Source organism: Trachurus trachurus, assembly GCF_905171665.1.
Source record: "Trachurus trachurus genome assembly, chromosome: 20".
In the NCBI taxonomy this organism is placed as follows: domain Eukaryota; kingdom Metazoa; phylum Chordata; class Actinopteri; order Carangiformes; family Carangidae; genus Trachurus; species Trachurus trachurus.
In genome coordinates this window covers 23,610,552-23,623,876 of record NC_139911.1, presented here as the reverse complement: position 1 = coordinate 23,623,876, position 13,325 = coordinate 23,610,552, and the positions used below count along the sequence as shown (strand labels likewise).

At 44.6% G+C, this 13,325-nt stretch overlaps 1 protein-coding gene across 1 annotated transcript in view; it reads left to right on the top strand.

The window, feature by feature from the left end:
• Nucleotides 1–928: 928 nt before the first annotated feature.
• The window catches only part of LOC311003559 (protein NLRC3-like), a gene marked incomplete at both ends in the record, with an annotated part of 385,386 nt that continues 372,989 nt past the window's right edge, over nt 929–13,325 (top strand). The window contains one exon of the mRNA XM_083995326.1: nt 929–2,143. Coding sequence (XP_083851452.1) covers nt 929–2,143 — 1,215 coding nt within the window. The remainder of the gene's footprint in view (nt 2,144–13,325) is intronic.

The window sequence follows — 13,325 nt, the reverse complement described above, 5'->3', positions numbered from 1 at the left end:
ACCTCCGTTAGAATTGACCCTTCGCGTAAGCCCCGCCCCCTTGGTTACTGTTGCTACGCCGGGCAAGCTTTCACTCCCAGCCATGCTCCTGGCAATATTTGGTATCGATGACGTGACTCGCGCAGGAGGATAAAACATCTGTTCAACGACACGACTGGACAATGTACAGAGCAGCAGTAAGGGCTGATCATTTTACCGTCTATCAACCCACGAAGACTTAGGTCATCTCACTGGTTGTCAAACTGCAAGTTTTTGGGCGATTGTGAACCACATACAGCTTTTGCTGCTGTTTTTTTCTCTCCCACCGCTGTATCAGTCAGTGAAAGCAGTCCCTGCCTGGAGGATCCCTCGCCTAAAAGCCCAGGTAAAAGCCGTAAAAGTACAGCTGTCATTTCGGAGGTGAACATATGGTTATCCCCATATTTACACTTGCTCAAGTCGAAAAAAAGTCAGCTCGTATCTGAACATCTCTATATTGCTGCTGCCGCCGCCGTAGTAGCAGCAGCAGCAACAACAACATCCTTCTCTACAAACAAATGTTTTTCGTCCTAGTCTCAAAATGTGTTCACAAAAGCAAACGTAATGACTCACTGCCGAAAGCTTGCCAGGCCCAGTTACGGTTGCTAACGTAGGATTGGACAATAGCAGTTTGTGGGAGGGGTTGGCGAAGGGTCAATTGTCTCCCTAGTAGGGATCAGACATGCGTCTTTTATTTTAATATTGAACCCAGAGTATTGCTTTACAGGGAGAGGAGATGTTGTGTTCTGTAATGCTGACTGAGTGCTACTAAAACTTCTAACAATTTTTTGTAATAACTTTCTCATAATTCTTATTTATACCAGCCATCACTGCTTTCAGGAAATTAAGTGATCATATTTTCTTAAGAGAGTGCTCAACAATATTACCTTTTCTTTCAGGATCTCCCACTATGTGCCAACAGAACTTTAAATCTTCCGTGAAGAAGAAGTTCCGGTGTGTGTCTGAGGGGCTCTCTAAAGCAGGAAACCCAACTCTTCTGAACCAGATCTACACAGAGCTCTACATCACAGAGGGAGGGACTGGACAGGTCAGTGATGAACATGAGGTCAGACAGATTGAAACAGTGTTTAGGAAACTAGATAGAGGAGACACAACCCTCAGAAAAGAAGACATCTTTAATGCCTCTCCTGGTAGAGACGGACCAATCAGAACAGTGATGACAAAGGGAGTGGCTGGCATTGGAAAAACAGTCCTAACACAGAAATTCACTTTGGACTGGGCTGAAGACAAAACCAACCAGGACATACACTTCACATTTCCCTTCACCTTCAGAGAGCTGAACACGTTGAAAGAGAAAAATTTGAGCTTGGTGGAACTTGTTCATCTTTTCTTCACTGAAATCAAAGACGCAGGAATCTGCAGCTTTGATCAGTTCCAGGTCGTCTTCATCTTTGACGGTCTGGACGAGTGTCGACCTCCTCTGGACTTCCACAACACTGAGATTCTTACTGATGTGACAGAGTCCACCTCAGTCAACGTGCTGCTGACCAACCTCATTAGAGGGAAACTGCTTCCATCTGCTCGCCTCTGGATAACCACACGACCTGCAGCAGCCAATCAGATCCCTACTCAGTGTGTTGACATGGTGACAGAGGTCAGAGGGTTCACTGGCCCACAGAAGGAGGAGTACTTCAGGAAGAGGTTCAGAGATGAGGAGCATGCCAGAAAAATCATCTCCCACATCAAGACCTCACGAAGCCTCCACATCATGTGCCATATCCCAGTCTTCTGCTGGATCACTGCTACAGTTCTGGAGGAGATGTTGAAGACCAGAGAGGGGGGACAGCTGCCCAAGACCCTAACTGAGATGTACATTCACTTCCTGGTGGTTCAGTCCAAAGTGAAGAAGGTCAAGTATGATGGTGGAGCTGAGACAGATCCACACTGGACTCCAGACACCAAGAAGATGATTGAGTCTCTGGGAAAACTGGCTTTTGAGCAGCTGCAGAAAGGAAACCTGATCTTCTATGAATCAGACCTGACAGAGTGTGGCATCGATATCAGAGCAGCCTCAGTGTACTCAGGAGTGTTCACACAGATCTTTAAAGAGGAGAGAGGCCTGTACCAGGACAAGGTGTTCTGCTTCGTCCATCTGAGTGTTCAGGAGTTTCTGGCTGCTCTTCATGTCCATCTGACCTTCATCAACTCTGGAGTCAACCTGATGTATCCAGTATCTTACCCATTTGTAAGAACCCATTTGTACCAGACTGCTGTAGATGATGCCTTGGGGAGTCCAAATGGACACTTGGACTTGTTTCTCCGCTTCCTCCTGGGTCTTTCCCTCAAGACCAATCAGATTCTCCTACGAGGTCTGATGACAGAGACAGGAAGTCACTCACAGACCAATAAGGAAACAGTCCAGTACATCAAGAAGAAGATTGAAGAGACTTCCTCCGCAGAGAAAAGCATCAACCTATTCCACTGTCTGAGTGAACTGAATGATTGTTCTCTAGTGAAGAAGTTCCAACAATCCCTGAGATTAGGACTACTCTCCACAGATGAACTTTCTCCTGCTCAATGGTCGGCTCTGGTCTTCATTCTGCTGTCATCAGGAGATCTGGACATTTTTGACCTGAAAAAATACTCTGCTTCAGAAGAGGCTTTTCTGAGGCTGCTGCCAGTGGTCAGACTCTCCAACAAGGCTCTGTAAGTAGATAGTTGGATTTATATAAGACACAACTGTCTTTTCAATGGGAGAAATAATAATACAAAATTATCCCTTTCTCATTTATTCATCATTATCTTGTCCTCAGACTGAGTGGCTGTAACCTCTCAGAGAGAAGCTGTGAAGCTCTGTCCTCAGTCCTCAGCTCCCAGTCCTCTAGTCTGAGACACCTGGACCTGAGTAACAACGACCTGCAGGACTCAGGAGTGAAGCTGCTGTCTGGTGGACTGGGAAGTCCACACTGTAGACTGGAAACTCTTGGGTGAGGATTCATCAAACTGTTTATCTGATGACATTTTAACATACCAGGTATTAAAGCTATGATCTGAAAGATCCCCTCTACACACACACCCCTCCCCGCCGAGCTCGTATGGCCCTCCCCTCAGAGCCTCCTAACGACACACCCCCTTCAGCCAGGGCCGACTGGGAGATATGCGAGGCCCAAGGTGAAGTAGCGCTCCCCGGCCCGTCACATCTACATTTGCCAACATGGTGTGTGTATAAATTGTCGTCATTTCTTGCCTTGTACTTTAAACCTGATGAAGGAACCTTGTTCTGAAAATCTTGTTTCTTTGATAGTCAATAAATTATTCTGTTTGCACATTTTTGTTCTTTTTTGTTCCTCTCCTACAGCTGACATGTGGACCACATGTCAGCTGTAGGAGAGAAACACTCAGCTGTTCTCCACCGCGACCAAAGCTCCGGTAGCGACCCGGCTAAAATACGGGAGGACACGCGGTACAGGCGCAGATCCGCGCTGACGTTACCTATGAAACGGTCCCCACACGCTTTGATCAAGGCGGCAGCGGCCAAAATCAGCCAGGTGGCCCGCCAACCCTGCCTGTAACTTGGCGTATCACTGCCTATAGCGAGTGGGAGAGTCTTGCCGCGCAGCCAGATCAGGGTTGCCAAAAACTGTGGCAAATATCCCCCACAATCTTATTTGTTTCCTTCACTGTAAAATCGGGAGATTAGCTGGAGAAATTACGGATCTTTTTTTTTTTCCTTCTCTCCTGGCGCAAGGCCTCCACAGCGCGAGGCCCGAGGCGGTCGCCTTGTTTGCACCCCCCTTGCGGCGGCCCTGCCTTCAGCAGAGCAGAGCAATAAGCCTGCCGGCAGAAACCAAACACTGCGCCAGCTTTGAACGCAGAGTTAAATGTCAGATTCACAGTCACAACTTCCACAGTAAAACCAAAGATTACCTGTTCAACTCCGCTGTATCAGCACCGCTGCTGCAGCGTGATGAGTGGAGTCGCTCTGCACACAGCACACCGCGGTTCCGCTGAGCTCTAGACCCATGTCTTCCTGCTTCTCTCCCTGACACACAGCACCCTGTGCTGGGCCACCTGGTGCAACCAGTCTCCCTCCAGCTCTGGAGCATGTGGTCCCGTTGCCGCCGCCGTGCATCATCTACCAGTAACGTTAATGACCGCTAATGACGGCGGAGCCAGTAGCCTAACTGGTGGCGGCAACGGGACTGCCGGGACGGGCCTGTGTGTCGGGGAGAGGATCAGGGAGACTCGACGCGGCACGGGTACCGGTAATAACGGTGGCAACACATTCTGTGCTTCTGTACTGTGCTTCTCTGAATCCTAGTGTGGCTTTCAGCAGCAGACAAGCAGGTGCTGAATTCATGGGTTCAGCGTGTGTATGACTGAGCTGCTCAGGGCAGTTACAAACCACTTGTAGTTTCTAAGCGGAAGGGGGTGGGGACGAGGCGGGATGGCTCAGAACGACGGGGTGCCGGGGAGTTGAGGGGATTGGATGGAGGGTACGAGAGAGAAATTGACCAATAGGAGCCATTCGAGCCGCATGGCTCCTATTGGTCAATTTCTCTGCAGACCTGCAGTCGCTAGAGAGAATGGATTTTTTTCGTTCCTTTTGCTCTTCACATTGTGTAGGTTGTGCTATAGGGCCAAAACCACCATCTAAATGAAATCGTTGACCATAGCTTTAACAGAAAGTTCTTGTGTGTGTTCAGTCTGTCAGGATGTCTGGTCACAGAGGAAGGCTGTGCTTTTCTGGCCTCGGCTCTGAGCTGCAATCCCTCCCATCTGAAAGAGCTGGACCTGAGCTACAATCATACAAGAGACTCAGACATGAAGCTGCTGTCGGCCGGACTGGAGGATCCAGTCTGGAGACTTAACACTCTCAGGTATGGAGAGGCTGCTGCAGCCACTGTCTAATCAGATAGAGGGGGAGCTTCAACATGTGCAGCAAAGTGTTTTCTCCTCATCTCCCCTCATATGGTCACTATGAGTTCCAGCTCCTTCTTCTAATGTTCACCCATAAGCCTCCATGTGAATGCAGTGATAGAGCAGTGTGTGTGTGAGATCCATGTGATATCAATATAGTGATAGAGAACATGCTGGTCTGACCCCCTACTCCTTTTAGGTTTGAGCCCGGTGGAGTCCAATGGTTGACACCAGGTCTGAGGAAATGTAAGTGTGATTTTTTACTTTGACTCATGGAAACAAAGCAGCACATTCATCCATCTCCACACACTGCTACATCACTAGCCATGTTTCCATCCAAAGTGATTTGAATTACTGGGAAATGCACATTAAAAGAAATTCGAATCCTGTGTGTTTCCATTAAAGGTCCCATATTATACTCTTTTTAATCAATTTCACTCAGCTGTCAGACGTCCAACTAAACTGTATTCGAAATGTATCGCCCCAAACTGATCTGTGGTCCTGAATGTCAGCTGTCTAAAAGTCGCTCAAATGAGCTCTGCTGAGAACAAGCTGTTTCTGTGCCTGCACCTTTAAATGTTAATGAGCTCTGTCTGTCACAGCCTTGCCTTGCCCCTCTCAGCCAATCAGAGGCCTAGTAAGGTGGGTCTTGGCGTGGCCATAGAGAGCCTAAGCGGAAGCAGGAAGTAACGGTCACCATGGGACCTCAACTCTGAAAAACTATCCATGCAAGTGAACGGGACTGAAAGTATTATTTCGTGATCCGATTGAATTGCGACATGAGAAAAAAATATGACCTCTACCAGTTTAAAACATCACGTTGCATGAAGAGAAATTAGCAGTTTATCGTAAAACTATTGTAGAATAAAATTCGGCAGAATCTGTAACCAGAAAGACTACAAGTCACGTAGGTGACATCACACACCAAATGCCGCCCTTTCCCGTGTCAGTTGGTGACGTATTTTTTGTGGGACACCAGATCTGTAGTCCGTAGAGCGTCTCCACACAAAATACATTCTTCCGTTGCCGTTTTACGATAAACTGCTTTTTTTCCTGGATGAAACGTGATGTTTTAAACATCAACAGTGTGGCGACAGCTCTTGACGTCGCCGCCAGTGCGATCTTGTGGTTCATGTAGCTCCCAATAGTCCCAAACTAGGCTTGAAACAACGTTCAAAACACACACAGCCAGTATCACAACTAAGCATAAAGTCCGCTTAGCTTAATGCTAACGTATAATGTGAAACCTCATAGACGGGCTAACAGAAATTAGCATCGGCTGTCGCCATTTCGCGGCAAACGAACAGCCATAGAAGCTGCTAAAAACCTGTTTTAATTCTGGCTTTAGCACTGTTAACATGTCACAGTTTTAATATTTTTTCATGCGAGAAAGTTTAATCCAGAGTCTGTGGTCAGTTTGCTCTGATGTCTGTCCTGGGAGAAGTGCAGAGTCTGTGCGAGCCCCGACCGGGGACCGTGGCAGCGGCAGCAGCCGCTCTACTGAGCTGATCTGCCGGCACGGACATCTCCTCCTCCCGGAGGAGAAAACGAGCCAAGTAACGTATCTGCATGCTTTTAGAGGTTTACCGCTGGCTGGTTAAATTCTTTTTAGGAGATTAATGCTGGTCTCATTGATGAAATTTAAAGGTCCCATATTATGCTGTTTTTCAACTATTTCACATGGTTCTAAGTTGTCCAACCATATAGTATTCCTAGTGTATTGTCCCCAAATCAATCTGCAGCTCTACATCTCAGTAATCTAAAAGTGGCTCTCTAGAGCTCTCCTGAGAACGAGTCATTTCTGTGTCTGCACCTTGAAATGCAAATAAGATGTGTAAATCACGTCCACTCCACACCTGTCACAGGGAGAGGGTGTGGTTTTCACTACAGGTACATGTGCCAGTGTTGACATTGGGACAGGGGTCAGGCATTGATTTCCGAAAAAAAAAAAAAAAAAATTCTGAGAATGGCATCTTGTCTGAAAAAATGTAGGCTAAATGTTCCTTCTTTCTTTTTTTTTTTTTTTTACTGTGGCAGAAGGAGAAACATGGAGAGACTCCTACTACCATCAGAAAGTTCTGTGTGAAACTGTCAAATAAAAAAAACAAGTGAAACTGAGGAGCGCAGCACAAACTGTGCACTGTTGTACGGACTGATGAGAAGCTACTGGAGAATATTGACGTGGTTTTGCGCTGGGAGAGGAGATTTCCTCGTTCAGATGTCTCTCATTCCGTGATGAGGACCGCTGCGCTGATGAGAAGCGGTATCATTCCAATATTCTCTGATCCGCGATTTCATTTTTAATGACAGGCGGCTGTTTTTCAGTCAATGATTCAAAAGGATCATCTGGCGGTCGCGGTACCGATCGCTGTACCGGAAAAGTGTCAGCGGGCGGAGCTCACGTTTTTCCAGACTGGCCCAGGGGGAGTATAAGGAAATACCGGGAGGTGGAGTCACCTGAGTTCAGCGCATCCTGACGTCAAGTCTGCCAGCACTTCCAATTCGCCCGTTTGGAGACACGATCTCAAAAAAGTGTAGAAATCAATTAAGGGAGTGAACAGACTTTTTTCACCTCCAGGCATCATAGAAAGGCACATAGGACCACTACAAAACCTGTAGAAAGTGGATTTTGCATAATATGGGCCCTTTAACCTGTTCACGCAGGCCCCCTAGTGGTTGGGACGCCGGCGTCCCAAATCAATAACACATGAACGGCGTCCTTAATATAACGAAAAGTAGGCATGCTGTAATGAAAACTCCACCACAGACCTTTTAAGGACACCTTCGGCAACATGTAGAAAAAAAAAAGTTTCTAGGTGCTACGGTTTTTTCACAGTCACTGAAAATGTCTCAAACAATATCAGACTACGGCAGCCCACAAGTGACGTCACGTCAACAACGAAGGTGATTTAAACATATATGTACCATCTGTACACCTCTTCTTTCACCACCAAAAAATCATAAACTGTCATATAAACAAAAGCAAAGCACAAAAATGCAGTTTTTACCCCATTAAAGGTTTAAACAAGCCTGCTCACTCAACACAAACAAACCCGGAAGTCATTTTCGAGTGCCGAAAAAGACGGACATTTGTCAGTCACAGACCCACTAAAACACTGAATAAAATTACAAGCTTACCCTCTTTTTCAAGCTGAAGATGTGCTCGACAAAACTTATTAATTAAACAAAATTTATTGATTGAAATGTGGTGATATCTGATGACTTTGGCGCTCGTGTGTGCAGCCAACAACAGAGCAACCGCTTCTTCCAGGTCGTACATTCGCCATTGTTCTAACCAGAGCTATGTTAACAAGCGGGGGAAAAAATGGCACAGTTTAGAAAATTTCTTCAGGCGTGGCAAACCTTCACCTGGGGCGGTGCCACCAACCTAGGGGGTGGCGTCGAGTCTGTCGTCACCGACAGACTCTTCAACTGGCCTGTATAAGCACACATTTTCTAAAGACAGAGAAAGCAAAAAAGGGAGAGGATGAACTTTTTTCATACCAGGGGGGATTGTAGACAGGCCGGGGATGCATATTATTGATAGAAAACCGCTCTAAAGTGCATTTTGCATAATATGGGACCTTTAAACGTACGGACTTTGCCCCCCCCCCCGGATGGACGGTCTGATGTGGGGCGGATAGCAATTTGAACACATTAGCGCGATTTAGCGCATATGTTTATTACCGTCACAACGCAACCTGTCCATGTGCCCGCACGTGTGTGTAAGTGCGTGTGTGAGAGAGAGAGAATAGGCTCTATGCCGAGGGTCACATGACCAAACCGGAAACCGGGTAACTCCACTTCCGCTTAGATTCTGACAAGCACAACGCGCAGTAAAAACGAATCAAACCCACTTCATTTTTCCACGATTTTGTTGTTGCTCTTCCCAGCATGGCACAACAACTTTTTTATTCACGATGCCTGCAGGAATTACCCAATCTGAGCATGTCCGACGTCCATCGAATCATATCTAAAGCTCCTACCACGAAAATGGACAAGGGCTTATAAAATGTTAATAGTTGTGCTAATGCTAACTCTTGCTGTCTGTAACTTACTGCCAGGTTATAGACTACTTGTTCCCTGCAAATTCTCACGATTGATTACTGGCTGAGTTAATCTGTTTTTATGAGCCAGTCATCGGTTCACTGCTATTCCAACATGGAAATAAACATTTAAGACTTCCACTGCTTATTTTCCTCATATGTAATGTAGCCTATAATGTAAAAAACATCTTGTGGACATGGTAAAAAGGTTAAAAGCTCTAAAAAAAATGCCTTCTCTATATTTCTGTATACTTTGCAATTACCAGTTTGAAAAAAAGATTACACAAAGGAATGAAATATGAAGTTTATTCAACAATGTCCATTGTTAACATAAAAAAAAACATTTAATATACAACTTGTAACCTCCTTGTATGACGTCGGTCTGAAGGAAGTTTTTATTTTATTTAGCCTTTATTTAACCAGGTAAAAGACCCGTTGAGATCGAGATCTCATTTTCAAGGGCGACCTGGCCAAGAGGGCAGCAGCACACGTCGTCAACATTATAAAATACAAAATACATTTCAATATACATTACAATATTACATTATATTAAATAGAGCCATGTTACAATAGAGGTTAAAACAAAAAGTGCAGGGAGCAGGAGGTCAAGGTGACAAGGTTGGTCAGCAAAGGCACCGCTCAAATTATTTTTGTTGTCGGACCTTTAAGAAGTGTCGAAATACACCAAGAGATACAAGTTCAGACAATTTCAGTTCAGCCTGGAGGTTGTTCCATGTTAATGGAGCGGCATAACTAAACGCTTTTTTCCCTAATTCAGTCCGCACTCTAGAAATGCTCAAACAATAGATATCACTGGACCTTAAGGCATATCGATTTTCTGTTCGACGGAGGAGTGAACAGAGGTAGGGAGGAACCATACCAAGGAGAGCCTTATAGATCATAAGCAACCAATGAGTTTCTCTCCGGGTGCTCAGAGATGGCCACCCGGACTTCGAGTAGAGCTGACAGTGATGAGTGAGACGACCACAGCCAGTGAAAAACCTTAATGCACTGTGATATACAGTGTCCAAAGCTGCTAGGCTTTTGGACGAAACACACATGTACAACACATCTCCATAGTCAACTACTGGTAGGAAAGTTGACGACACAAGCAATTTACGCACTCGCAGAGAGAAACACACACGATTTCTATAAAAGAAGCCAAGCTTTAGCCTGAGTTTTTTTTACCAGGTTTTCAATGTGCAATTTAAACGAAAGCTCCGTATCTAGAAGGAAACCTAAGTATTTATACTTAGTAACAAACGAATGGGTTTCCTTGAGCAGTTATTACAGAGGGTAAATTTTCAGTTGAGTAGGTAGCTTTTGAGAAAACCATTATTTTTTATTTGCTGGTGTTTAAAACCAGTTTGAGACTTTGTAGTCGGGCCTGTACAACATTAAAAGCAGACTGTAACAGCTCAAATGCATGCACAACAGAGGACGCACAACAATAAATGACAGTGTCGTCAGCATAAAAGTGGTAAGCAGCATTTGACAAATTGACACAGAGATCATTTATATAAATAGAAAATAAAATAGGTCCAAGGACCGAGCCCTGGGGCACACCTTTAGTGATCTCGAGTGAGGATGATGTGACATTGGCTAACTGGACTGCCTGAGTCCTGTTAGACAGGTAATCAGCAAACCAGGTGGAAGCCTGGTTAGAAATGCCAATTTTTCTCAAGATTGTGATCAATATCTTGTGATCAACTGTGTCGAAAGCTTTAGAGAGATCGATAAAAAGGGCAACACATACTTTTTTAAAATCAAGTGCTTCAATTAAATCATTAAAAACTTTCAGGGCAGCCGTGACCGTGCTGTGTTGCTTCCTGAAGCCAGATTGGAAGTTATTTAAAATACTATTAGAGTCTAAAAAATCTTTTAGTTGTTCACTGATTATTTTTTCCAATATTTTAGCAACAATGCATAATTTTGAAATAGGCCTGTAGTTATTTACGTCAGAAGGGTCACCCCCTTTTAACAGGGGAAGGACAAAGGCAGATTTCCAAACTTTTGGGAGTGTATTGGTGCTGAGACTAAGATTAAAAATGTGTGTCAAGGGCTCAGCTATATAATTTGCAGCCACCTTTAGGAAGATAGGGTCCAATTTATCAGGACCAGCTGATTTTTTAGTATCCAAGCCAGTTAGGGCTCTAGACACCTCAGAAGCTGACACAGGTTCAAAGTAAAAGGAGTTCTCTGGGGGGCTATTTACAGCCTCATCCAAGGACTCCTTCGCCACGTCAGATTCTATTTGACTGGAATATTCATTATCGAATAAATGACCCACAGAGACAAAATTCTCATTAAAGAAATTTAGCTTAGACAAATTATCTGTTAAATTGACAGAGCCATGGACCAAAAAATTTGGTAGTTCATTTTGCTGAACAACACCAGATGTTGACTTCACCACCTTCCAAAATTTCTTTGGGTCATTTAAGTTATTTGTAGTTTCTGTTAGATAAAACTCAGCTTTTGCCTTCTTAATTGATGCCGTACATTTATTTCGTAACTGTCGGAAGCAAAGCCAATCATTTTCGGATTTTGATTTCCGAGCTCTGGCCCATGCAGCATCCCTGTCTTTTATAAGATTTCCTATTTCTGGGTGAAACCAGGGATTATTACGCCCTTTCACCCTGAATTTCCGAAAGGGGGCGTGTTTATTAATTAGATTCAGGAAATCATCATAAAAATAACTCCAGGCCATTTCCACATCATCAAATAAGGAGATCCTGTCCCATTTACAATTATACACGTCACGAATAAAAGCTTGTTCATGAAAATGTTTAAAATCTCTCTTGTATATAATGCGTGGCTTGGTCTTGGGGAGTTTGGCATTTCTAACCACTGCGATAGTGGAGTGATCACTCAGATCATTCGCAAAAACACCTATATTACTGTACTTATGAGGTACATTGGTCAAAACAAGATCAAGAAGTGAGGATCTGGATGGAAATTTTGTGTTAGGTCGGGTTGGGCTATCAATGAGCTGGGTTAGATTCAGAGAATCACAGACACTTTTTAGGCAGTCTGAAGCTGAAGATAGCCAGTCCCACAAGAACAATTTCATTAGAATTAAACCCTGCCACATGATTAGATAGGGTTGAAAGGGTCTCACTGCAGGCTGAAGGAGGTCTGTAGCAGTGCCGGCTGCAGACGGTGGTGCTCTTTTTTTATTATTACGTTTTTTCTTTTAATATTGTGAATCCACTTCTTTCTTTGGTCCACATCCTTGGGGAACGAATGGAAACTGACAGAGCTGTTGAATCTCCCTGACATAGGGCATTCAGGAACACAGCAAAAGCTGTGGTTGCTAGCACTTTGCCTTGGCTGGCACTTCACCTTCTTTTCCCTGTCTTTACTCGACATTTTTCAAACATAAAACATAAAAGCGATAAAAAACATTATACATTACATACAACATAAAAGAGACTATAACGTTATAGCAAAAGAACGCGTAGAAGTAGCTGGCTGTGGTCTGTTTGATTCGTTTTTACCGCGCGTTGTGCTTGTCAGAATCTAAGCGGAAGTGGAGTTACCCGGTTTCCGGTTTGGTCATGTGACCCTCGGCATAGAGCCTATTGCAGCCGCCAGACTTTATTAATGGGAAACGCTGGATGCGCTGGTTGATAAGTTTTGTTTTTACTGAGGAGGTACTATGACGAACTGTGCAGTAACATGATTATGAAGGTGTGGGGGCTTTTATTTTGCCGTGGCAGGTGCGCCACAATCAATTTCATGTAGCGGAAATCCTGATGTTGTCTTGTGAGTGAACTGCAAACATGGGAGCAGTTGGGGTGAAAGTGCACTACGTCACACTTAATTCGAATACAGCTGTTTCCATCCCTTTCGAATCAACCAAAACCCGGCCATAGTGAGTGTATTTCAATTTGTGCAAATCAGGGGATTCGAATTACGGCGTTTCCATCATGATTTTCCAATGATGCACATCTAAATACGCTGATGGAAACAGGGCTACTGACATCATGAGTCTTCAATAAACTGTCAATAACTGATCAGATGATCAATAACTACTGCTGTGTCCTGTTCTCTCCGTCAGATTCCTGTGAACTCACAATCAACACAAACACAGTGAATAATCAGATCAAACTGTCTAACAACAACAGGAAGGCAACCTCTGTAAAAGAGAATCCGTCATATCCTGATCATCCAGACAGATTTGACCGGTTGCCTCAGCTGCTGTGTACAACTGGTCTGACTGGTCGCTGTTACTGGGAGGTCGAGTCCACAGGAGATGTTTATGTATCAGTGAGTTACAGAGGAATCAGGAGGAAAGGAGACGGTGAAGATTGTGAGTTTGGAAGAAACAAAGAGTCCTGGTGTCTGAGCTGGTTTTATGGTCGTTACAATGCCTGGCAC